At 38.6% G+C, this 27,338-nt stretch overlaps 1 protein-coding gene across 1 annotated transcript in view; it reads left to right on the top strand.

Annotated features, from left to right (window-relative positions):
• The window catches only part of KREMEN1 (kringle containing transmembrane protein 1), a 218,879-nt gene extending 191,776 nt beyond the window's left edge, over nucleotides 1–27,103 (top strand). The window contains exons 6-9 of the mRNA XM_089677376.1: nucleotides 8,895–9,227; nucleotides 15,264–15,422; nucleotides 18,173–18,257; nucleotides 19,443–27,103. Of these exons, the coding sequence (XP_089533502.1) occupies nucleotides 8,895–9,227; nucleotides 15,264–15,422; nucleotides 18,173–18,257; nucleotides 19,443–19,602 (737 nt within the window). The 3' untranslated portion in view covers nucleotides 19,603–27,103. The remainder of the gene's footprint in view (nucleotides 1–8,894; nucleotides 9,228–15,263; nucleotides 15,423–18,172; nucleotides 18,258–19,442) is intronic.
• The last annotated feature ends 235 nt before the right edge of the window (nucleotides 27,104–27,338 follow it).

Here is a 27,338-nt window from a genome sequence, read left to right on the forward strand (position 1 = left end):
ATTTTCGTTGCTACTTCATAACTGTAATTTTGCAGTGGGAGGAGTAGTGTCACGTCATTGGTGTCAGTGGGAGGAATAGTGCCCCATCATTGGTATCAGTGGGAGGAATAGTGCCCCATCACTGATGTCAGTGGGAGGAATAGTGCCCCATCATTGGTATCAGTGGGAGGAATAGTGCCCCATCATTGGTGTCAGTGGTGGGAATAGTGCCCCATCATTGGTGTCAGTGGGGGGAATAGTGCCCCATCATTGGTGTCAGTGGGGGGAATAGTGCCCCATTATTGGTGTCAGTGGGAGGAATAGTGCCCCATCATTGGGGTCAGTGGGAGGTATAGTGCCCCATCATTGGTGTCAGTGGGAGGAATAGTGCCCCATCATTGGTGTCAGTGGGAGGAATAGTGCCCCATCATTGGTGTCAGTGGGAGGAATAGTGCCCCATCGTTGGTGTCAGTGGGGGAGGAATAGTGCCCAATCATTGGTATTAGTGACACTAATGATGGGGCACTATTCCTCCCACTGACACCAATGATACTTACCTTGCTGACCCCTGCTCCAGCCTGGGCTCGCTCGCTCCCTCCCTCTCCCATGGTACAGACACTTACCGGTCAGATGTCTTCCTTCTCCGGCCGCTCTCCTCCTCTTCACTCGCTCGATCTTCACGGTGCCGCTCGGCTCCTCCTTTCCAAGCTCCACCTCCTCGCCGGTGATTGGCCGCCTGTGTGCCGACGAGGATTGATCCCGGGGGTGTGTCCAGATGACAGGGACGGCATGTCATCCCGCCCACACCTGGAGACGGATAGAGGAGCGGTGTCTCGGTTCCTAAGGCCATCGGAAATATGTGTTTTCCGATGGTCTTAGGCGACCCCTGGGAAAGTGTCGTTCGACCCCCAAGGGGTCGCGACCCCCAGGTTGAGAACCGCTGTGTTAGACAAAGCCACTTTGATTGTTTTGCAGGCTGGGTGGTAAGTGTGCTGGGAAATCCTTTAATTCCTATTATCGTTGGCTTCATCTAGTTGCCATAATGTGGTCATTTTAGGAACATACCCCTTATGGTTATCAGATGGAACTGACGGTCATAGGAAATACAAATGTTCAAAACTTTAGGGGGGATATTTGCAATGGCTGTACGAATGTTAGAGCATTTGCACAAGGAATTTATTTTAACTAGACCACCAAATGTGTGTGTAACCTTTTTACACATAGGATTGATCCTTGTTTTTAGTATTTAATAAAATGTTTGAAATACACATAGGCACAACTGCTTTGTTAATTGAACTTTATATCGTGGCAGGCCTCAATCAACTTTAATACTACTAATTTCTAAGTTCAAAACTGTAGTTTTAGTTTCTAATCTGTAAAAATGAATATATTTGCAAGTGTCAGTCTCTCCAAGTTTTGCATTCTTGGCATTTTTAGGAAGTTTGTCTGCACACAATGAGATTTTTGTAATCGCTCCCACAATTCTTGGCAGACCCACCACATGTTACTTTATATTTATACTGCAATATTAAAAACATAAAGTCAACCATTTCAGTTATGCAAATGTCACATCAAGGTTTTCCTCAACCTTTCAACATCACAAATGTTTAGATGAGCCATTTGCACAAACATTTGCTAGGCAAAATGGACACAGGATGCCCAGACACTTGTCCAGATCTAAGCTTCCGCCACTGATATTTGTGCAGTAAACATCCACTTAGTACAGGCACTTGCCTTAAAATATTCTAGGATATGTGATATACATGTATGTAATATAATTCCACAGCCTTTCACATTTATACATGGTGAAGTTTATACTATCTGTGAGCTAAACCGATGTTATATAACCAATCTTCCATACTTATTGTCTTATATTTGGTAATTGCCAAAAATGTATGAAAACTATATCTTCATATTATGAGATCTGGAATGTTAAGTATAACTTGTATCTAGTGACTGAAAATATAATTGCATTAAAATGCAGTTTGTACTTAGCGAGAAGAGCTGCCATCGCTCATATTTTTTTCATTTGTTATTTTTGTCACATCACACAGGAGTATATTATATAGGAAAATAACTTCTTGTTCCAATTTATGATCATCATTTAAAGTGGATCATCTATTATAGTGATCTTTTCTGCTGCTAACTTTACATTTGAGATTAGTAGATGGAATTTTGAGGAATACTACACCTCTTCTGGTAGTTAAGGCACATGAAATTATACCAAAATGTCATCTTTTTATGTTTTGTGTGGAGTCCGGTAGGGTTTGGTGCCCTACCAGTGCCTTAAAGGTACACTTCAATCAAAACCAAAAATAGATTTTTGGAATGTATATTGGGTGTTGAGTAATCTTGTGCACACCAGAAATTTTAATTTAATTTCAGATCCATTCGTTCATTGAAGAATTTAATTTCATATTCATTATGTTGAACCATTTCGTTTCCCGAATTTGTTTCGTATCTTTGGCATTTGTTTCGTATATTTGTTGGTCCAAAAAATGTAGCAGTTTTTTTGAAAGATTGCTATATCAGTTCTCGGTTTCAATATTTCTGGTGGATTCGTTATTCATATATCAAAACTATTTTATATTTTGGGATGCAGCAGAATAATTCATGCTAAATTTTTCAAACCTAGTACTTGCATTAGGCTGTGGAACAGGACTGTCTGACTGTGACAATTACAAATTCAATTCAAATCACAAATTTACTCGAATCCAAATCATCGAACAAATTCAAAAATGTAATTCATTTTTCCATGGGCCAGTACTACTATCGCATCATATGATGGCATCCGAATGAAATGAATGCATTTGTTAAAAACTTTTTTTTTTGATTCGTTGACATTTATTACCATGTCCATTCAGAGAATTGTATACATCTGATTCAATCAAAATTTCATCTAGAAAAGAATTCATTATGAAACAAAATGCACATATCTAACGTTGAGTCTACATGTGCATCACCCCACCTTTTCAGCCCACCCAGTACCTTTTGTTGGTAATGTGTTGACCCTGAAGTGTACCTTTTTGTGATGCTGTAATTAATCTACTGCAGGCTGTCATGCACATAAAAGTCTGCATATAAAATGTGCCATTTCTAGGAAGAGAGCCACAAATGAATGGCCATACACTAGTAGAATTTAATTTGAAAATTTCCTTTTAAGAACATTTGTTTAATTTTCAGATCAGTCAGATCAGTCTTTGCTTTATACTGGAATGATGAGAAAACTTGAAGGTGCAAGATGAAACATTTTTCTCAAATGAATATCTAACAGTGAATGTGGTTTTTGCTTGGTAAAAAGTGGATGTTAAAAGCAATCATTTTTTTAAAGTTCTGCATTCGGTGGTCATCAAATTTATTAATGAAAATTTTTGTATACATGTTTATACAAACATTCATTCGAAAATCTACAGGTGGACTGCACTCTTAAGGCTGCCATAGACTGTCTTGAATTGCAGCCATTTCCTGCTGAATTTTGAACTCTTGGTGGCCCTGCAACACCACACAACTTAGCAAAAGACAAATCTTCAATTGACATTTGTTAAAGGAGCCAGGTTGAAAATTGTCAGCTGGGCAGTGACTGCATCTATTTTGATGCAATCACATTTTGGGTACTCTGGCAGCAGTGTATGCCGCTTTACTGCCTTCGTACTGGTCCTAAATGAGTTGTGTGTGCTTGTAGCTGCAAGGCATTAAAAATAACTCAGATTAGGTTAAAGGATAAGTTCACCTTTGGTTACATATTACATGTTCCACCTGTTTTTAGGGTGGAACATGTCACATGTTCCCAATGCTGCAGCAGTGATAGTTCATTGAATTTTCCTGTAGGTATATCTGCTTGCCCATACATCCCATACGGGCAAGCAGATATACTGACAGGTCTGCAGGAGACCAGCATGGCACCTGCGATCTGCCGATGGCTGGTGCAATGCCTTATAGGCTCCTGCAACAAAAAAATAATAAATGCAAAAAAATGTGCATTTATTATTTTTGATCAAAAGGTGAACTCATCCTTTAAATTGAGTGAACATTCTCATTTTACCAGGTACAGTGTTTATGGGATAACAATAGCAGATCACTGATTGCTTTCAGTTGTTGCCCTGTAGTCCATAACTCCAGTAAACAGATCTTCCCTCCTTCCTCCCTGCAGATAGATCTCTGTCATTTGTTGACTTTCCTGGCACCCTCTACACAGTCCATATATGGAACTGTTGATGCCAGCATTTTGGTGTCTTGAACCATCCTTTGGATTACTGTAGAAACGTATGAAGACTGAAATCCACTGTCCAATGTTGGGTTTTTTGAGAAATATCCCTTCCAGGATCATTTACAATAGTGAAGACTTCACTCAGGTTAAGACCCTGCCACTTACTCATTACATTAAAAAATAAAACTTAGAAAACTGCTCTATCACCCTTTATATAATTAGACAGATAAATAAGGAAGCATGTGTATTCTAACATAGGCTTTGTCCGTGCATTATTTGGAGAGGCATTCTGTTGATTTTTTTTTTCTTTTTTTCATTTTGAATAGCACCCCAATGCACTAAGGCAATAAGACCCCAAAATGAAGCACACCACCAATGCATGGTAACAAAAAATGGTGTGTGTGCATTTATTTTGTACTATTTAACCTCTTCCCGCCCGGCCTATGGCCGAATGGCGGCCGGCAAAAACCCTTACCTTTCCGGGTGGACGCCATATGGCGTCCTTTCAGGCATGCGCAGTTTGCGCGCCTGCAGAGCTGCGCAGCGGCATGATCTGTCACCGGCCGTGTACCTCGGACACGGCCGATGACAGATCTGAGTACCGGCCCCGCTGCCAGTACCATGTGACCTGCTGTGACCAATCACAGCAGGTCACATGACAGTTGTATACAATGGATGGCTTCATTCATGCCATCCATTGTATACTTGTGTTTCTAGCTGTGAATGGTCACAGCGATCACATGCACAAGCTGGGCCAATCACAGCCCAGCTGTGTCATGTAATTAGCCGTGGCCAAATCGCAGCTAAGCACTAAAAAAAAAAAAAACCCTGAATGAATCGATGTCATTCAGGTAAATACTTGCTTATAGCAAAGTAATTCTTTGCTATAAGCAAATTGTGTAAAAAAAAAACTACTGATCACTTCCCCAAAGTAGTACAATGTTATTATGGTAACATTGTACTACTTTGGTCATAGTGAAATATGAAAAGAATCTTAAAAAAAAGAAAAAAAAAGTAATAAAAAATTAAAACTAATAAAAAAATTAAAAAAATATATAATTTTTTTTTTCATACTGTCACCAGTCAGTGTCCCTGATCACCGCCATGCCAGTTATATGATGACGCTGTACTGCACTGGTGACAGTATGTAAAAAAAAATAGTGAAAATAGTTTTTTTCATTTTTTCATTTTCCGAAAAATTATGGCAAAAAAAATACAAATTCCAAAAACTCGCCATGCCTCTTATGAAGTACATCGGGCTGTCTACTCTGCAAAAAGTGCTAATTTGGGGGATATCTGTACTGTTCTGACATTCTTGGACCTCAAGACATTAGATTGGCTGTCAGTACTTCAGGATTGATCCATATTCATATATATATACCATAGTTTGTGAACTCTATAACTTTCCTACAAACTAAAAAATACATCCTAATTTGGGTTATGTTGTATGACCGCGCAATTGTCATTCAAAGTGTGAGAGCGCTGAAACCTGAAAATTGGCCTGGGCAGGAAGGGGGTAAAAGTGCCCGGTATGGAAGAGCTTAAACTGCATGGGCAACCATCTTGTTTTCATTTAGATAGGTAGGGAATAGTTAACTGTCAGTTGTCACTAGAACAGGTGTCCCCATTGGAAGACTTCCCCTCATCTCTTGTCCTCATTGATCCAAAATTTTGGACATCTCATCATTACTTTACATATCAGAGACAGAAGTTACAGGACAAATAGAGGTGATGAATCTCCCCAGAGAGGGCTCAGAAAGCAAAAAAAAAAACCAGGGGTTTTAACATTTCTTCACTTTACTGAGAACCAAATAGAACTTTTCGGCTTTACATACACTTAAATTGCCCAAAGTGTTTATATTGGACTAATATTTAATTTATCCAGAATATCGAATCGACTATTCATAAACACTATTATAAATGAAAAGCAGAAGAGAAAAATGCACGAGTATAATTGATTTGGTCTAAATAGCAGGGGGTATAGTGTCAATTGACTAAGGCTCTGTTCACACCTATGCAGTTTGCTTTTTGTCTGTTTTGCAGCGCTTTTCACAGTTTGTTTTGCGTTTTTCTTCAGGTATTTTTGGTACGTTTTTGATGCTTTTTTACCGCGTTTTGCTCAGCTCTTTTTTTTAAGTGGAATTTTTTGCTGGGCAGAATAAAAATGCAAAACGCTGCAAAAACACAGCAAAAACGCACTACCATGCATTTCAGCAGATTCTCCATTGAAATCTATTATAGCAAAAATGCTGCTTTTTGCATTTAAAAAAAGTCCCTGACCCTTTCCAAAAACTCAGCAGTTCAAAAAAGCATAGATGTGAACATGTTCCATAGGAAACCATGTTAAATGGACTGTAGTGCATTTCTGCAAAAAAAAGCAAAAAGCACTAAAAAACTCATTGGTGTGAACGGAGCCTAATAGTTTTCAATAAATGTGTCACTCTAACCCACCACGGAAATTTGCTTGGTATAGTACTAAGATGTAATGCTTCTCCAAATGAAAAAAGGAAAGAGAGAAAGTTATGTCCTGAGCAATGTCCACTTTGACATAGTGAAGTATTAGTTTAGTTAAAAATTTGTATGAAAAATTCTGGTTTGTGGTCAACCAGACCTCACATGGAGTTTGTTTCTCGTTCTCAGAAAATATTTATAAGAATGAACACATTCCAACAGCAGGGCATAATATATACTGCTCATTTGTAGTCTCAAGTAAACCTGTCAGAATGATTACAACTTCCATTGCTAACTTTCTCTTGCTAGTTCCCTAGCTGCCTTGGCTTCATTACTCACCGAGTCACCGATCCGTAGACAACTTTATGTAGTGAACCTGTAGGTAAAAGCTGAAGTTTAGCTTAAGTTTTATTTTTAAGCCCTACAGCTTTAGTGACATCATTTACCTGTAATGAAGTATGTCCCACATTGTACAAGATCCAGCTGCCTGCACAACAAGGGACAGAATTCATTACAAGTGATGTCACTAAAGCTGTAGGGCTAACAGAATAGCTAAACTTTAGCTTCAGCATCACAATCAGCTAGTAACTTATTAAAACCTCAATAATAGCAGCTGTAATGTTTCTTTCATTACTTGTTTACTTTCAATTGTAGATTTATGTTGCAAATGAAAACAAAAACACTTGTTGTTTTCTCAGAATCTTATTATTTATTTATTTCGGGTACTTATATGGCGCCATCAATTTACGCAGCACTTTACATATATATATATATATATATATATATATATTGTACATTCACATCAGTCCCTAACCCTCAAGGGGCATCCAATCTAAGGTCCCTAACTCACATTCATACATACACATACTAGGGACAATTTAGACAGGATCCAATTAACCTACCAGCATGTCTTTGGAGTGTGGGAGGAAACCCACGCAGGCACAGGGAGAACATGCAAACTCCAGGGAGGTGGTGCCATGGCTGGGATTCGAACCAACAAACCTAGTACTGCCAGGCAGAAGTGCTAACCATTTAGCCACTATTCTGGGTCCTGGAACCTAGAGGCTTTGTAGAGCTTTGAGTGGAAATAAGCTTCCATTCCTAGGCTGTCATACTACCTGATAGCCAGTCTGCGTTAGTCTCAGCTGTGCACAGGCCTTTACATGTGAACATGCTAACTGATGTTCAGGCCTGTTTTTTGCTTTCTCTGCTTTGGGAGCCTGCTGTTGGGTAGAAAGGAGGAGGAGGTGGAGATTTTGATGTCATTGCATCCACCTCTCCACCTTGTACAATCAGCGAATGCCTTGTATGCATTGAAAAAAAAAATACAAAGCTTTCTCTGTATGGTGGCAGTCCTGAGCAAGCAACCCCCTGTGGCTACCATGAAAAACTGCAGCCACTTGGCACTGGACCTCGAAGACTGCTGCTATCATTGTACTACATTGAACTACTACAGTGATTTTCAGCTTTCACAGGGATCAGTCAGGTATGAGATACACATATCTACATTAGTCCAAGACCAATGTAACTATGCAGTAAATATCATACCTAAACTTTAGCTTTAAACATACACTCAGCATCCACTTTATTAGGTACACCTTGTTATTGCCAAGAAGATATTCTGCACACCATTACAACACCACCACCAGCCTGAACCGTTGATAGAAGGCAGGATGGATCGAAATTTTTATGTTGTTTACACCAAATTCTACCCCACCATCTGAATGTTACAGCAACCAGTCTGCCCATTCTCCTCTGACCTCTGACATCAACAAGGAATTTTCATCCACACAACTGCCGCTCACTGGATATTTTCTCTTTTTCGGACCATTCTCTGTAAACCCTAGAGATGGTTGTGCATGAAAATCCCAGCAGATCAGCAGTTTTTGAAATACTCAGACCAGCCGGTGTGGTACCAACAACCATGCCACGTTCAGAGTCACTTAAATCCCCTTTCTTCCCCATTCTGATGCTTGGTTTGAACTTCAGCAATTCATCTTCACTACGTCTACAAGCCTAAATGCATTGATTTGCTGCCATGTGATTGGCTGATTATCAATTTGTGTTACCAAGCAATTGAACAGGTGTACTTAACAAAGTGGCCAATGAGTGTATGTTGATAAGCTATATCATGCTAGGTTTTGGTTGTCACCTATGGTTAACACCTTTGTTTATCTTTGATGATCTTGTCCTTCCATTGTATTTTCCTGCCTAGTTAAACTCTATGTAAAAATGACAAAAACTTCTCTCTTCTTAGCTTTGATTGGAGCCTGCGGTGGAAATTATACCAAGGATGCTGCTGTTATTTACTCTCCGGATTTTCCAGACTCATATGGATCAGGGAAAGCCTGTTACTGGACTATTCAAGTGCCAGGAGCTTCTTTGATCCAATTTAACTTTACCTTCTTTGACATAAAAGACTCCAGAGATATGGTGGAGCTTCTGGATGGTTACACAAAGGAAGTTTTGGTGCGTTTTGATGGCAGGAACCATCCGATACACAGTTTCAACATCTCATCAGACTTTGTCATCTTGTATTTCTTTTCTGATCGAGTTAATCAGGCCCAGGGATTTGCAATTGTGTACCAAGGTAAGAGAACTATTAATACATTGTTGTTATATGTTAGGCTACGTTCACACTGATCTGCGGTAAAAAAAAAATCAGTGTATTTTAAAGGGTTGGACTCAAAAATTGCACCAAAAACGCACCTCGAGGACATTTTTGATGCGTATTTGCAGCATTTTCTATTGATTTCAATAGGGAGGTGCATTTTGGTACGTTTATTTTACTGCACAAAAAATGCAGCAAGCAGAACTTTGAAAAACGCATCAGACCTGCAACTGATCAGTGTGAAGAGTTCCATAGCAATAAATGGTCATACGTTTTTTGTAACGCAAAAGCGGAAGAAAAATGGATCAGTGTGAAAGCAGCCTTATACCCTTTTTTTTTAAATCAGAAAATCTTTAATAAACTTTTTTATTTTTTTAACAATTAATTTAATATTTGATTTTTTAAAATTCACTTTAATCTGATAGATTTACCGGGGCTCTTCTATCACACGTTAAAGGATAAGTTCACCTTTGGTAACATGTTCCACCTGTTTTGAGGGTGGAACATGTAGCATGTTCCCGATCCTGCAGCCTGGCAGGATCAACAGGTGTTTTCTTACTTACCAAACAGATATAAAAAATTATAATACTCTTTATACGCTAACATTATAAATGGCTCAGATATGTACTGAATATGTTAATGAGTTCTACTACTGTGGCTGAACAACAAACACATATACAGTTTCAGCCTTTTTCTCCATAGTATACATAGGCAATGTTTAACCTAAAGATATTTAGGAAATATAAATCTCAATATATCTGCCTAGGCACTATAGTGTATTTAGTACCTCCAGTCCCTAAAAAGAGCTCAAGTCTGCCCTACACACCAACACTTAAGTTGGATCTCAAGCTAATTGGATATCAACCATAAAGCACGATTATGAACTTTATTATAATATGCAATATTATGGTCAGTCCGCCCCTGATTATATTAGATTTTAACAAACTCAATCTCAGAAAGATACAACCATTCACACATCAGTTACTAATAGCATATAACTCCAAATAAACACTGATTACTTTTTTTCAAAAGCAGCCTGCACTAGGTAAATTTTTACTGTACAAGAGTTAAATAATTCAAAAGTACTTCTAAACATTCCATAGTGGCAATTTTGGCAAATAATAATATATTGAATAATAATTTTTAGTGTTTTATATAATAAGGCATGCAGTCATTTATAATGTAATATAAGTTTCTGCTTTTTTTTCAAAATGATGTAGTGCCTTCCCTGCAATGTATCTTTACTTCAGTCACCTAACATTCACATCTTTTCAAAACTTTTTAAGAACTTAATTCTAATAAAAGGGTTTTGATTCAAAATAAGGAATAACAACATAGAATCCAATTTAGCACATTTTCCATGTAATGGCAAAATGTACAATATGTAAAGCATCCCTCTAGTACCCATATCTATTTGTCTCTTAAATTTCCCCACTGAGCTCTGTTTTCAAATGCATCAATTAATTATGTGTTTGGAAGTAAAAATTAAAGTTTTTCAACTTAAAACCTGAAGACTTTGTATTAACAGGGCTGGGGTATCTATTTGTATGTACAATAATGCATATTGAAGATCTTTTGTATCAGCAACTCCAGTTTACACCCTGGTCACATCAAACCCGACTTTTAAATCGTTTGACTTACAGTGAAGTCGCACGATTTCAAAGTCGGGTGACTTGCCAATTTCAGGTGTGATTTGCAAGACATCTGACACAAATGTCTATGCAAATCGCACCAAAAATAGTGCGTGCACTTCTTTAGAAATCGGTGTGTCTCCGACCAAGTTGGAACTGCACTGATAATGTGGACAATAAGGTGCGACTTGGCATGCGACTTGCAAGTCATGCCAATTCGCATCCAGTGTCACTGGGGTCTTAATGATGTTTATGTAATTGTTTTGATTAAGTGTGAGCCAAAACAGGTGGGGGCACATACAGTACACACATGGGTCTGTAGGCCTCTTGCTCATGAATAGACATGCATCATGAAAATAGTTTGTCATGTATGTTTTAACAGCTGTTCAAACTTGAACTATACAGAGCTACACAGATGTAAAACAAGTCTGGTCTTTTTCAGCTACAAGAATGTGTATTTAAGCTTGAAAGTCTTCTGTTGTGGGGGGCTTTCAATAGCTTCCAAGGCGTAAAGTTTCGTATTTCTTTGAGATAGTTACTCATTGAATGATCAATTATCTTCTAATGTGCCCCTCCTTACCAATAAAGTAGAAGGAGCAGGCAGCTGCAGAGGACATTATTGTCTTTTATCTAGGGGTTGAGTTGAAGAATATTGCAGATTAAAAGAACTCCAGTATTCCTTTTAACCAGTCAAGCATAAATATCTCTCCTGAGTCCCACCTGGTGTCCTTGACACAGGTTGATTACCAGAGTTTTGCTGTTTCATTAGTAGAAACTGCTTCAAGCCAACTTAGTAGGAGATATTTAGTGATGAGACACATTGTGCATGCCATGTCATAGGGTGGGTGTGGAATAATTGCAGTGGGGGGTTATAAAGGGGCATTGTTTTATAAAACACAGAGTGCGTAACACACAGAGTGGAATGTTCAGGAGTGCTCTACACACGGAGTGCAGGATTCAGGAGTGCAGTACTCACAGAGTGCAGGGTTCAGGACTGCATTATGCACTGAGGAGCATGCTACATACAGAGTGCAGGGTTCAGGCATGCACTGCATACAGAATGCAGAGTTCAAGAGTGCACTACACACAGAGTACAGGGTTCAGGACTATAGTAGGCATAGAGTGCAGGGTTCAGGAGTACACTAAGCAACTTAGGAGCATGCTACACACAGAGTGCAGGGTTCAGGAGTGCGCTGTGTACAAAGTGCAGGGTTCAGGAGTGTGCTACGTACAGAGTGCAGGGTTTAGGAGCAAGCTACATACAGAGTGCAGAGTTCAGCAGTGTGCTATGTACGGAGTGATAAACCAACTTGTGAAGCGCTATAAGTGAATGAATAAAAAAAATTATATATATATATATATATATATATATATATATATATATACACACATATATATATACACAATATAAAATAAATTAAAGTCAAAATTCCCTTTAAAGTGACTACCACCAAGTGCATAAAGTGACAAATAGGAAAGCAATCCTCTTCATAGGTTCAATGTTGTCTATATCTAAGCCACCACATGTGGATAAGTGAATAAAGCTCAAGATCCTTCTAATAGCTTTTATTTCCATACACACAAATGCATTGGGAACACTACACATTCTATTCCAAATCAAAACATGAAGAAAAATAGATCAAATTTATGTTGTTCCTCTAAAAAAATTGAAGAAAAGTGAATATTAGACTGTTCAAAAAAATAGCAGTGTTTGTATTCTTCTTTACAAACTCAAACATTCACTATATAAACTGAAAAATATTTGAAGATTTTGCTTTCCTTTGTATCACTTAATTAATATTTAGTTGTATAAGCACTGTTTCTGAGAACTGCTGTACATCTGTGTTGCATGGAGTCAACCAACTTCTGGCACCTGCGAACAGGTATTCCAGCCCAGGATGATTGGACTACATTCCACAGTTCTTATCTATTTCTTGGTTTTGCCTCAGAAGCTGCATTTTTGATGTCACCCCACAAGTTTTCTATTGGATTAAGATCCGGGGATTGGGCTGGCCACTCCATAACGTCAATCTTGTTGGTCTGGAACCAAGATGTTGCACGTTTACTGGTGTGTTTGGGGTCGTTGTCTTGTTGGAACACCCATTTCAAGGGCATTTTCTCTTCAGCATAAGACAGCATGACCTCTTCAAGTATTCTGATGTATTCAAACTGATCCATGATCCCTGGTATGCGATAAATAGGCCCAACACCGTAGTATGAGAAACATCCCCATATCATGATGCTTGCGCAACCATGCTTCACTGTCTTCACAGTGTACTGTGGCTTGAATTCAGTGTTTGGGGGTTGTCTGACAAACTGTCTCCGGCCACTAGACCCAAAAAGAACAATCTTACTTTCATCAGTCCACAAAATGTTGCGCCATTTCTCTTTAGGCCAGTCAATGTGCTCTTTGGCAAATTGTAACCTCTTCAGCACGTCTTTTTTTCAACAGTGGGACTTTGCGGGGGCGTCTTGCAGATAGCTTGGCTTCACATAGGCGTCTTCTAATTGTAACAGTACTCACAGGTAACTTTAGACCTTCTTTGATCTTCCTGGAGCTGATTGTTGGCTGAGTCCTTGCCATTTTGGCTATTCTTCTATCCATTCGAATGGTAGTTTTTCGCTTTCTTCCATGTCTTTCAGGTTTTGGTTGCCATTTTAAAGCATTTGCGATCATTTTAGCTGAGCAGCCTATCATTTTCTGCACTTCTTTATATCTTTTCCCCTCTCCAATCAACTTTTTAATCAAGGTATGCTGTTCTTCTGAACAATGTCTGGAACAACCCATTTTCCTCAGAATTTCAGAGAGAAATGCACTGTAACCAGCATGTACAACATTTGCTGCCTTCCTTCCTTAAATAAGGGCAATAATTGCCACCTGTTTTTCAAAGAATGAATGACCTCACTAATAAAACTCCACACTGCTATTATTTTGAACATGCCCCTTTCAATTAGTGATTCAATTACACAGAATCAGCAGCATGCATGTCATGACTGTTGGGTCTGTTGGATTTCTATTACTCTACTACACCTGCTAGTAAATTATTTGCCATGTAGAAATATAATTTCTACCAAAAACAGTGATTGATCAGGTTAGTGATGTCTGACTGCTATTATTTTGAACACAACTGTATATCTATCCGGAAACAATCACCATCAAGCTTGACACCCTCCTGTTGGATCACCTCTCATTCATATGAACAGCATCAATATATGGCATACAAGAAAAAGACACTCCAATTGTGTAAATATGTTATAAATGTAATGTTAAAAGGGTTAAAAACACTCACATAAATATTGTATATACAAGCGTCTCATAAAACTACACAAAATTCTTTGGAAAAGCACGCGCATGTGTGTTGACGTGACAGCCTGTAGCTAGGATATTTCTAGCGCAGCTTTCCTTTACATATACACGATGTACAGAGTGCAGAGTTCAGGAGTATGCTACGTACAGACTTCAGCAGTGTGGGGTTTGAGAGTTCAAGGTTCAAGAGTGTACTATGCACAGGGTGCAGGGTTCAGGAGTGTATTGCGCACAGACTGGAGGGTTCAGGAATGCATTATGCATAGAGTACAGGGTTTAGGAGTGCACTATGCACAGAGTACGAAGTTCAGGAGTGTACTATGCACAGAATGCAGGGTTCAGGAGTGCATTACGCACAGAGTGGAGGGTTTTGGAATCGGGGCATTTTTTCTTTCCACTAGCTAATAACACCAGGCATTTTCCTCCCACCAACAGAAGGACATTTTGTTTTTTTCTACCACTGATCTATGACCCTGGGTGCCTTTTCTCCCACTGACCATTAACGGCAGTGCATTTTTTTCTTTCTTCCACTGACCACCAATGCAAGGGCATTTGTTTTCTCATGCATTCAGCAGCAATGTAAGGAACACTGTCATATAATATTAGCCTCTGCAATTTTAATGCATTATATACTGTGCATAAACTTAGATTTTAGCATACCCCTTTAGTACATGCCGAATATTCAAAGTCATGTAGCTTTGTCCACCTATGATGCACTGCACACACCATATTATCCCCTCTCTGGACTGTTCTACTTTATGAAAGTTGGGAGGTTTGCTACTTCTACAGTTTACACAAATTATTATAATGTTCCATTAAAGCATATGAAATACTCATTTAGTATAAACATACAATAAATATTTTGTGGCAAGCAGAATACATAAGTCCCACATTTTTGATTAGTGTTTACGAGTTTAGTCTGATATGAGATGTAATTTGGTTAAGCAACAGTGGCTGCCAGAAAAGTGTGACATACATGTGCAAATGCCTAAACTTGAAGGAACCATGGCATATCTTTGATTCTAATGTGTATTTTCCATTCTCTCTGCTTTTTCTCATTTGCTTTTATTTGTACAGCATTCAAAGAAAGAACTGTGGAGAAACCTCAGGTATCCAACCAGACACAGACAGAGCTGATAACTCAGACAGCCAACCTCAGTATCAATGCAGCACGGTCTTCAAAGATCCTTTATGTCATAACAACCAGTCCAAGCCAGCCAACTGGTCAAGTGCCAAGTAAGACATTTCCAGTCCTCTGTTTCTACTTAATTGTTCTAGAATTGCAAGACCCCTCTCTCACCTCTTCACAGTTTTTTTTAAGTATTACTTATATCTCTGATTATTTTTATATTCACCATCCATATCTGTCCCCACCACTGTTTCTGGCTGCTGGGGATCAGTCAGCCATGGCTGCAGGTGTGCCTGTGCTGGCTGGTTCCCACCAGTTCCCTAGATTCTGAAAGGACCCTACCTGCTGAACAGTCAATAGGAAGTGTCTATGTGATGCAGGCAGTGACATGGACCCCTGGAAAAGGACTGCACCTTCTGTAAACAAAAGAAATTAAAAAAACTTGGGACTGGAATGTCACATGACAATGGATTTACGTGTGTAAAAGAGACATTTTGTTTTTTTTTCTATGCCAGTGATTAGTTAGGGGGAAGATTTGGGGAGGTTTAAAGTGTATGTGACAAAGTATAACAAAATCTGCACATGCTCCTATGTTAATTATGAACAATCAGTTCTCTGTTCTGCTGTGTCTGTGAAAGACTCAGCACAGAGCAATACTTCTGAACCTGCATGCACTGATATCCAATATTTCTGCTGTCCCCACACCCAGCTCAGCTCATGCAGGAAAGGATGAGAGCTGTTAACCCTGCAGGCTCTGTTTGTGTAGTGTAATCGCAACACAAGCAGAAGGGGTTGTAAGCTGTCTGCTGATAGCTCACATCCCCTATAAAGGGAATCTGCAGCACTTCTGACTTACCTCTGTTAATTAGGGTCAGACAGCTTTATTTACATAGTTAATGTGGTGCATATCACTCCTAACAGTTTCCTGCACCACTATAATGCTGCAAAAAGCTTAGATAATTCCTTAAAATGTGTGTTACAATTTACATTGTTCCTATGTGGCCAGCATTCTTCTTAAATCAAGCACTCTTGGTCTCAATCTGGACAACAGTTTCTATAAGTCTAAGTTATAGCTTCAAAATACAATTTTGGTGCCACCACTGGGGAAATATCGCGACTCTCCAAATCTTCCTCCCCCCATACTAGATCCTCGCATCAAGTTTTTATTTAGAGTTTTTCAGCACAAATCTCCTCCTAGTGTAAGGTGATTACGGTATATCAGGTTAGACCAGGGGTGGGCAAACTTTTTGACTTGAGGGCCGCAATGGGTTCATATATTGGACCAGGGGGCCGGACCAAGAGTAGATGAATGATGTGTATGTGTCATCCATAGTAAGTATAGTAATATTCCCCCATAGTAAGCATAGTAATTAATCCCCCATATAGTAATTCATCCCCCATCGTAATTCATCCCCCATATAGTAATTCATCCCCCATATAGTAATTCATCCCCCCTATAGTAATTCATCCCCCATAGTAATTCATCCCCCATATAGTAATTCATCCCCCATATAGTAATTCATCCCCCATAGTAATTCATCCCCCATATAGTAATTCATCCCCCCTATAGTAATTCATCCCCCCTATAGTAATTCATCCCCCATAGTAATTCATCCCCTATAGTAATTCATCCCCCATATAGTAATTCATCCCCCCTATAGTAATTCATCCCCCCTATAGTAATTCATCCCCCATAGTAATTCATCCCCCATAGAGTAATTCATCCCCCCTATAGTAATTCATCCCCCATATTAAGTCCCCAAGTCCCCCCTGTGTCAATTCACTTACCTTTGCTCCGCGCGTTCCTCTCGCTGTGTTCCCGCGCCGTTCTGGTGTAGCATGAAAATCTGTCTCCTATGAGGATCTGTCCCCCTCGACGTATCTGCGCATGTGCCAGTTTCAGGCATTAGCAGCCGATCGGCGATCTCCGGCACATGCGCAGATACGTCGAGGGGGACAGATCCTCATAGGAGACAGATTTTCATGCTACACCGTTCTTCAGGGCGGACTGTGAGAGGAGCCTAGCTCCCCTCGCGTTCATCACGCTGCCCCGCCTACACACATCCTGACAGCCATCCTGACAGTATCACGCTCCGCGGGCCGGATTAAAAGGTCCGCCGGGCCGTATACGGCCCGCGGGCCGTAGTTTGCCCATTGCTGGGTTAGACTATTTGCAGCAACCTTTCTTCCGAGGCTGCATCTTTTGAAATAGGAGGACAAGCAGCCAGGTCATGTCACCAAATTTTAGAAGATGATATTTGGCATTTTCACAGAGTTTCTGAACTGAACTGTGCATTTACATTGATGCCTTGATATCTGCCATAAATAAATACAGTACTTCTAACACTGGGAGATAGGCAATGCTATTACTTCAAAGGAGAGTTTGCAACATTGGGACCCACTTTGTACTACACAAAGGAGTCCTAATCTCTACACACTCTGGGATCAGGAGCAAGTCCTGACAATGGTTTCTGAGTCACCCACACTGGTGATATCTGTCTCCTGGTAAAGAGTAGTGTGCAGACAACTGACACTTAAGAGTTTTATAGGGTTCTAAAAATGCTTGTCATGGAAATGGCAACCCACTATTTCTTTTTTTTGGTGCGTTTACAATTAGATATGCAAGAATGTTACATTAAAGTCATTTAATTCTGGTTAGTCTTTACCGAGGTCTATTCAGCAAGTTGGTTTTAAAAGGCATACTGATATGCACACTATGACAATGCATTGCAACCATTCAGAGTTCACCTTACTGTCCTCAATAAATATTTCATTCTGATCACTGTTATAAGAGAACTGTTTTCTTGTGTCTTGACTACTGTTTGATTCTGATGTGCTCTGAATTTTTTCCCTGTAGGTTGGACAGTTTATGCACTTACAGCTCTTCTTATTTTGACCATCATTGCTATTTTGGTAAAAGCGCTTCTTCACCTAAATATGAAGTAAGTACTTTTCATTCTGATCATGCATCTATTTCCCCCTGGCAACATTCTTCCAGCTAATTATGTAGGTAGTATTTCATTGCTGAAATATGGAATATATATTTGCAAAAACTGCAGAGGATATTGCTGAGTACTGACAGGACAGAATGCTTTGTGTTATGCTTAGAATGATGATTTTCTAAGAAAAGTGAATGAGTAAGGTATGGTATAACAGTATACCAAAACCTCAAACATACATCCTTTCCATGCTTTCATAAGTGGAGCCACTTTGTTGTATATGTGGCGCAAGTAAGACATTCTATGTATGGCAAATGTCTTTCAACCATTCCTTTTATGTTCTGTTACATCTCATGTTTTCCAAATGTCAAAGGATACACAGAAGGCCAAATGTAATCAACTGAGTCCTAGTTAGACATTTTGTTTTTCACTTATATTTTTTTTTCAGGATTTGAATTCTCTATAATGTAACTAAAGCAATTTTGTTTTAAAAAACTGAGTTTCAGGATTTGAGAGAACAAAATGTCTTCATGATATTTGTTGGTAGAATAAGATGAGATAATTAACCAAGGGTCTCGGTACTTTGTTCATTATTCATGGGCTGTTTTAATTTATACAGTATGAAACCTGTTAGATACTTCTGAGATTCCATTCAAATAGCAGGTCTGAATGAAATGTTAAGGGCTTTCAAATGAAATTATTTGACTCAATGATAGCAAGAAAAAATGTTAAGACAAAAGATTTTTCAAAACTTCCATATGAACTACAATGTAAAAACATTCATGTGAATGTTTGAACAAAAATTGGCTTAGGAGTCTACAGTATATACACAGTGCAGGGATAGTAAACATAATTACAGTTCTCCAGAAAACTATGTATTTTGTGTAAATTCAGTTCTGCTTTAACTGTAATGAAGTGTAACATCAAAATATGGCAAATCCATTTTTACTACTCTGGTGCTAGAACTGTAAACAGATCATTCTCTTCTACATTATTTTGTGTGTAGAAACTGAGAGAGGTTACTAAAAGAGTTTCAAAATGTTGTATTCTATGAGACATATACAGTATATAATATAATAAGACACGATATAATATGACTATGCATACACATATAGTGAACATAGACCAGCCACTAAATCGGATTGAACACACAAAAGACTTAATTCTATCTTTGTCTCTCTCTTCAAGGTCTCAGAGACTGGCATCACCAACCAATCTGGACAGCTGCCACCGAGGATCTGCAGGAGAAATATGGAGCATATTCTACAAACCTTCAACATCTATCTACATTTTCCCAAAGAAAATTAAAAGTCCACATGATGATCGCAACCCATTAGTAGGCGAATAATTTGCACTTTAGTCCAGACATTAAGAACTGCAGATGAGCATTTGGAGTTTCCTGTCATCTCTGTTTAATCAATCCATACTTATGATGCTCTGAAATTGACAATAATCTATGAGGGCTTCCAGCAGAACTGAGAGAATTGACCTACAACTATTCAGAGTCCATATAGTCACACGACTTCTGCAACTAGAAGATGCAGTGGAAGTTTGCCATAGACCTACCCTATAGCTAATTGTTCAGTTTCAGGTCAGACAGAGAGAGCAAGTGGTTCGGGTGGAATGAAAAGAACCACAGCTAATTGCTGCAGGCGTTACATACAATCACCCTAACTCTGCAAAGCAGGGTATCCCATTTTGGAAAGGGACATCTGATTTTACTTCAGCTCCTCCTTATTTTTTAAATATATTTATGAACTTAAGACTTAATTATGGAGTACCGGAAATAATCTGGTTTTCTGACTGCAATTGCAGTAATGATGGATTTTGTACTGTGTATATTTTTCCATTAAAATAACTTCTGCACACCATAAGTCAAAGCTGGAACCATCCTATTATGAGCCAAACAAGAGCAGTTTTTATTTCATTCTAGAGTTTACATTAGTTGTTGCACAGAATGAATGGATACTGTACATGGGACTGTTGCCTACAACATTAATGGGTGTTTTGAATTCTTTTCTCTTTTTCTTTTTTTTTTCTAAAGGTGCATGAATCGAGTATTAATGCTTATGGGGCCATAACTTAATTTATTATAGACACACACACCCGAATTTGGGTTCAGAAGTAAAAGTTACCTTATGTATCATTGTCTTCCTTGGAAGTGTCTACCAACTCTATGTATAAATAATTTAATATATTTTTTGTTTAAAGTGTGCCTTGCCATTGTTTGATTGTGTGAAGGCCATGACCATCACTGTTATAAAATCCATCAAAGAGGGCAGCAGTATAATGTTTGTCCAGTTTTCCCATCAAGAGTGATGATCACTAGGCCTAGGACTGTGTGTTTGAGCCATGGTTGGATTTTTAAGATGTGAATGGCTTTATACAATCAAAGTCTATTTTTCTGCAAAGCTGATTTTATCATCTTATGGTGCAGTGACACGATCACATTTTAGTACTAAGTTTTCGGCAAGTGTTTTTCATAGTGTGGGATCAGCAGTGTTGGTACTTTGCTAAAGTCAGAATGTATATACAGCCCCACTTTAGGTTACACTATCCCCACTATGGGAGCAGATGCTGTCAGCAGGCACTACAGGGAACCTGCAGACCAGCGTTGTTTCCAGACAATTTTGGAGAGCCAAAATATAAATGATGGTTCTCTTGGATCGTGAAATTGAAACTATATTGAAAGGAAAATACATTGGATACACAGCAGTAACCCCCGGAGAAGGCAAATAGTTAATTAGTTTGAGAAAATGTTTCTAAATGACCAATAGCAGAGCTAAAGCAGTACTGCAGCAATTTAGTTGGCTGGTACATGTAGTAACCTCTAATGGCTTGACAGTGCAAAAGATGCAATGGTTGTATACAACTGAAAAAGCACTTGCAAGCACTGTGCTAGGTTGTGGAAACTGTGACACGAGTAAGAGATTGTGAAGTTTTCATGTATTCATTAATTATATAGCACACCCAATGTGATCAGCACAGACGTATAGATTTAACATGCTTTTCTAAGTATAATGGTCTGCTTCTTGTGAGACCATTGCTTTACTCTTGATCATTAATTCATAGATTTGTAAACCTATAAAAACATTTTCTCCACCAAACCTGAAAGCAGTAAATGTTATGAATATAATGTCAAGCTAGCTGAAGGTAAACATAGTAAGAGAAAATTTGCCATGAAGCCACATAAATCCATCTCAATACATATGTTAGCAAGAGGCCTTGAAAAATTCCTGCAAACTTTTGCTAATACAAACAGATACTAGAAAAGAAACATATTTTTATTTTCACATCAGTTTATGCTTTAGAAAACCATTTCATTATCACACTTAGGAAGGGATTTATCAATGTGTTCTTACTCAGAACTGAAGATATTTGCTCATAGTTACTAATCAGGTTTGATACTGATTGGTGGGAGCAGCAACCCTAGTTCTTAGGAAGAACACAACGATACATAAAGCCATTAATGTTCCTAAAAAGCAAAATTAATTGGGATGTAAGAAAATACCTCTAAGAAAAATATTATCTGAATGCAGTTACAAAAGCAATCTCAAGTTCCACTTACGCTATCAGATAAAAGAGCTTTAGGGCTTGTAAAAAAAGTACACTGTATAGAGGCTTTATATGTTTGCTGTTTAATGAATATAGTCAAATTCCTTTTGTCCAATACTCACTGAACTGACAAATATTCCAGATATCTTGTTTGGGAGACAAATTAGAGCAATAAGGAAAACAAAAGTCTATATATATATATATATATATATATATATATATATATATATGTTGCTTTTTAAAGTTTACTTTATATCCTTTTACTTTCAACGACTTTCTTTCGATTTTGTATTATTTTACTATATTTGATTTATTCATCGATATTGCCTCCAATGGAGATGAACAAACTAAAAGTTACAAACACGGGTAATTAAAATACTTGACATCTGAACAGCAGAGACATTTGCAAATCTAGACATATGGCATATAAAGAGATAAAATAGGGATTAATGTCCCCTAGTCTTCCACCGTCTGCAATATTTTTTCATCTATCAACTTTATCTCTTTCACTTTTCTCATCTTCTAATAATCCAGCTTAAAAGGCTATTTTATTGATTATTATGAGTAATCAGGTTACAGAGTAAAGGAAATTAAAATGTGCTATAAATATTAAGAGTATAGAAGAGCATTTCTTGCTTTCTTGCACATTTCACCATACAGAAAAAGTCTTGTACGGACAAACATGCAGGCAATTACCATAAGGGCTGGTTTGAACTGATGTGGTTTGTTCCGTCATCATTTCTGTTCCAGTTAAACTTCACTATCACCTTTCAAAATATATTTATTGCAGATACTGCCCCTACTTTTTTTCAGAAGGTTTTCCACTGGCCATGACACAAATAAGGTTTGTTCATAATTTGCCTCTTATTTTCAGTTATCAGAGGACAAGGAACCTTTGTCCCTCGGGGGCAAGTTCAACCAACTAATACTTTGATGATAGGAACAAATTCCTTAGGCATAAAGCATAGTCCACTTTTTAAACCATGTTTCATGTTAAACCTATATTTAGGTAACATGAAACATGGTTACATACACTATCCTCCTGAACCAAACTTCCTCCTTTATCTGCAATTCAGGGGGATTTTTACTGTAGGTGGTTATTGTTTGAATTCAGTGCAACTGTGCATGGCTTCCCCTGCACAGTCGTGTTATCCATTCATGAGAATCAATCAATGAAATTTCTACAGGACCCATCTGCCAGTACAGCACAGCATGCCAATAGTAGGGCAGTGACATGACTGTAGTTGCAGTCCATTAGGCACTTCCTCCAGCCCCATAGCAGAAGGTCCATAACTCCATACAGACCCAGGGCTGGGGGTAAATAATGCAAAAGCCCGTGCTTTGCACCTGTCACATTGCAATGCTCTGCAGGCCTCAATGTAAAAATTTTGTGAATGCACATATTTTATTATATCAATGTTGATGCGTTTACTTGAATTTTACAAAAGTACACTATGCCTTTTAGGCAATTCCACTATTTTGCTGCATTTATTGGTAGTCATGGTGAATGATGGGTGTTTCTAAAGGAATAAAAAGATGGACACTGCTCAACCGACCGCAGGAGTCCAATGTTGAAGAATGGCCTCAGCCGCCGTTCTGGCCGTGCCCTCTGATGTATTTTGCCCACCCACTGGGGGCTTGGACTCCTGGGGTCGGTTGAGCAGCGCCCATCCTTTCATCCATATTGGCTGACACTGTAATCGCTCAGACTCATGCTCTCCTCTTCTCACTTGGAGCGACGCCATAAGGTATACCTTTCACTATAGGTGTTTCTAAAGGACATGGTTTATTGAGCCACACTTTAACATATTGCAGTATCAGATTAATTTGCCACTCTTGGCATTTGATCACAAGACATCCTAAAGCCACAAAGGAAGTTGGTGCTGGAAGCAGGTAACTAAATAATGGTGAAGTATCTCCACTCAGGCCCACCAGTCCAACATATCGTATTAGTACTGGCCAACGGAAAAAAATCATCCTGCATAGGCCTAGTCCTTCCTTGCTCTCAAAAAAGAAGTCTGTAACCCTCCTATTATGTTGTGGATCAGTTTGACTTACATTACCATTTAACTCCTTCCTTTCGCAGCAGCAGCAGCAGCAGAGTGCTGTACCTTGTTAGCCTTCAACAAAGCAGAAGTTTAGATTTAGGGTGATACCATTAATGGGCTAATCAATTAAATTGTAGTGCAATCTTTTGAGGCACTTGTGCCTGAAGAAGAGGCCAGCATTCCTCTTAAGCTTGTAATACAACCTATTTAGTTAATAGATTCGTTTATCTTTTTAGCTAATCTATTTTAGCCAATAAATGGTGTCAGCTTAAATCCAAACTTTCTTTCTTTTGGAAATTGTATGTCTTTCCTCATTTGAGCTCATGTTTAGTCTGGACACTCTGTTTGAATTGCCTCTGCAGAGTTTATATATTAACATTATGTTATTATTATATTATGGATCAAATATTCCTGCAGACTTGGTTCGCTGAGCACTATGCATAGGGATGTATTTCTAAGCAGCAGGCAGGCTATAAAGCCTTAAATGATCCTAGACTACAGTACCATCAATGGATGAGTGGACAATTTTGGTAAGGTGACAACAATATACAGCTGCCAGCAAATGACTGCACAATAACCACTTTTTTGACAATATTGTTGATGTTTCCCCATACTATGCCTTTGTCCTCTGGACAAAAAACAATTATCCTCAAGTGGAATGAAGGTAAACTACACTGCTCAAAAAAAAATAAAGGAACACTTTTTATTTAGAGTATAGCATCAAGTCATTTAATGATCTGGTCAGTTAAGTAGCAGAGGGGGTTGTTAATCAGTTTCAGTTGCTTTGGTGTTAATGTTTATGAAATTAACAACAGGTGCACTAGATGGGCAACAATGAGACGACCCCCCCAAGACAGGAATGGTTTTATAGGTGGAGGTCATTGGCATTTTTTTCCCTACTAATTTCTGACTGTTTTTCACTAGTTTTGCATTTGGCTAGGGTCAGTGTCACTACTGGTAGCATGAGGCGATACCTGGACCCTACAGAGGTTGCACAGGCAGTCCAACTCCTCCATAATGGCACATCAATATGTGCCATTGCCAGAAGGTTTGTTGTGTCTCCCAGCACAGTCTCAAGAGCATGGAGGAGATTCCAGGAGACAGGCAGTTACTCTAGGAGAGCTGGAAAGGACCGTAGAAGGTCTATAACCCAGCAGCAGGACTGGTATCTGCTCCTTTGTGCAAGGGGGAACACTGCCAGAGCCCTACAAAATGACCTCCAGCAGGCTACTGGTGTGAATATCTCTGACCAAAGAATCAGAAACAGACTTCACGAGGGTGGCCTGAGGGCCGGACATCCTCTAGTGGGCTCTGTGCTAATTGCTGAGCACCATAGTGCTCGATTGGCATTTGTTATTGAACAGCAGAATTGGCAGGTCCACCACTGGCACTGTACTTTCCACAGATGAGAGCAGGTTCACCCTGTGCACATGTGACAAACATAAAACGATCTGGAGAAGCCATGGAGGAATTTATGCCATTGCATGGCCCCCACATTCCCCTGACCTAAATCCAATAGAACACCTCTGGGATATCATGTTTCGGTCCATCCGACGCCGCCAGGTTGCACCTCAGACTGTCCAGGAGCTCAGTGATGCCCTGGTCCAGATATGGGAGGAAATACCTCAAGACACCATCCGTCGTCTCGTTAGGAGCATGTCCTGATGTTGTCAGGCATGCATACAGGCATGTGGGTGCCATACAAACTACCAATTTGAGTTGCTGCAATGAAATTTCAGCAAAATGGACTATCCTGCTGCATAATTTTTTCACTTTGATTTTCAGGATGTCTTTGAATTAAGTCCTCTCTAGGTTGATAATTTTCATTTCTATCAAAAGATGGGGCATCTTTACGTTCCTAACATATATCCAGTCCATATCAGTATAGATATCCAAAATTATATTTTTCCCCATTGAGATCTGATGTGTTTTCAAAGTGTTCCTTTAATTTGTTTGAGCAGTGTACATTGGCAAGGTACTTAAAAATCCACCGATGGAGGGATGGAACTGGTTACCACAGTCACCTGCTGGTTGGATCGTTGTAGAGAAGGTTTTGTCTGATTCCCCTAAGACCTTCTCTTCATCAGGTCCAGTGTTGGCAGAAAATGTGCAAGGTGTAAGAGCTGCCCACCCCACCTGGACCACAAAAAACAGTGCAACATGTGAGAAAAGCAAATTATTATTATACAGGATTTTATAGCACCAACAATTTGCTCAGCACGTTATAAAATGAGGGTAGACATTACAGTTACAATACAATTTGGTACAAGGGGAAACAGAGGGCCCTGCTCGTTAGAGCTTACATACATTTGTAGAACTCACACTCACAATTACTGCCCAACTTGTTGAATCTAAAAGGAAAAAATTGTAAATAAATTGTAAATGTTTAGATCTCGGAATATATATACACATTGCAAAGAAAATAGGACATTTACGTGTTCTTTTTTTTCAATAACATGAAAATTATTTTATATTGTTCTTGATTAATGGCCAACTAAGAAGCATTAAAATTCCTGTCAAAATGGGTTTGTGATAATATTTCGGTGCGGGGCAGTTTGACCCATAACATTATAGATGTCAAAATCTTTCTAACATAATAGGAGAGTTAATATAATTTATGAATATTCATATATGTATGCATTTTTTTTCTTTCATTCAAATGAAACAGGTTTTGTCATACATAGTTGATGTTAACTGTGTGATTCACCAAATTTACAAAATTGGGTTTAAAGGTTTGTCCACAAAGTTACAGATTCACTAGCTTCTAAGTTAAGCAAGCAATTAATAAAGCAAATAAAACAGTGTAGTAACACATAGCAGCCAATCAGAAATCTTGTTGTACTGATGTGACCATAATGAAGAGAAATGTAGTCGCTATGGATACTCGCACTTATTTTTTTCAATGCCATGAATAAGCACATACTTGATCTTTGTCAACTGTTTTCATGGTAGAGTTTTCACCTTATGTTTTTCTGTTGTTTTTTTTTTTCAAGCTTGTCATACAACACAAAGCACAATGGTTTAATACATTTTTGATTATTTTGCTGAAGATTTGAAAGAAAGAAAGTCAAATAGACAGTTACTTTCCATGGATGTAGGAATAACACTTGCTTAAAGCATTTTAACATGAAATAATGTTCTTTCATTGTCTAATAATATTGGTGTCAAGTATTTTGAGGGATGTTAAACTATTCCACACTTGTGTTTTGTTATGGCAATTGAGACATAAATTTTATATAAAAATAATAGTGTTTTATTTTGTTTGTACTAGTGAGACTGTATCGCCAATTCATTGGAGCTAAAATATAGATATTTAAACCCACAAGCAGTGTAGATAAACCACCCATCAATATATCAGTTGAGACTCATGAAAACTTGTCATACCCTTGAATGAGTGAATGATTCGCTAGTATGTCAAGAATGCTGATACACCTCATTAAATGATAGACTGAAATATGTCTATCCATTGGAGTCTAGGGCA

This window comes from Staurois parvus, unplaced genomic scaffold (genome assembly GCF_062004578.1).
Source record: "Staurois parvus isolate SC_StPar_1 unplaced genomic scaffold, SC_StPar_1.0 ptg000014l, whole genome shotgun sequence".
Taxonomy (NCBI): Eukaryota; Metazoa; Chordata; class Amphibia; order Anura; family Ranidae; genus Staurois; species Staurois parvus.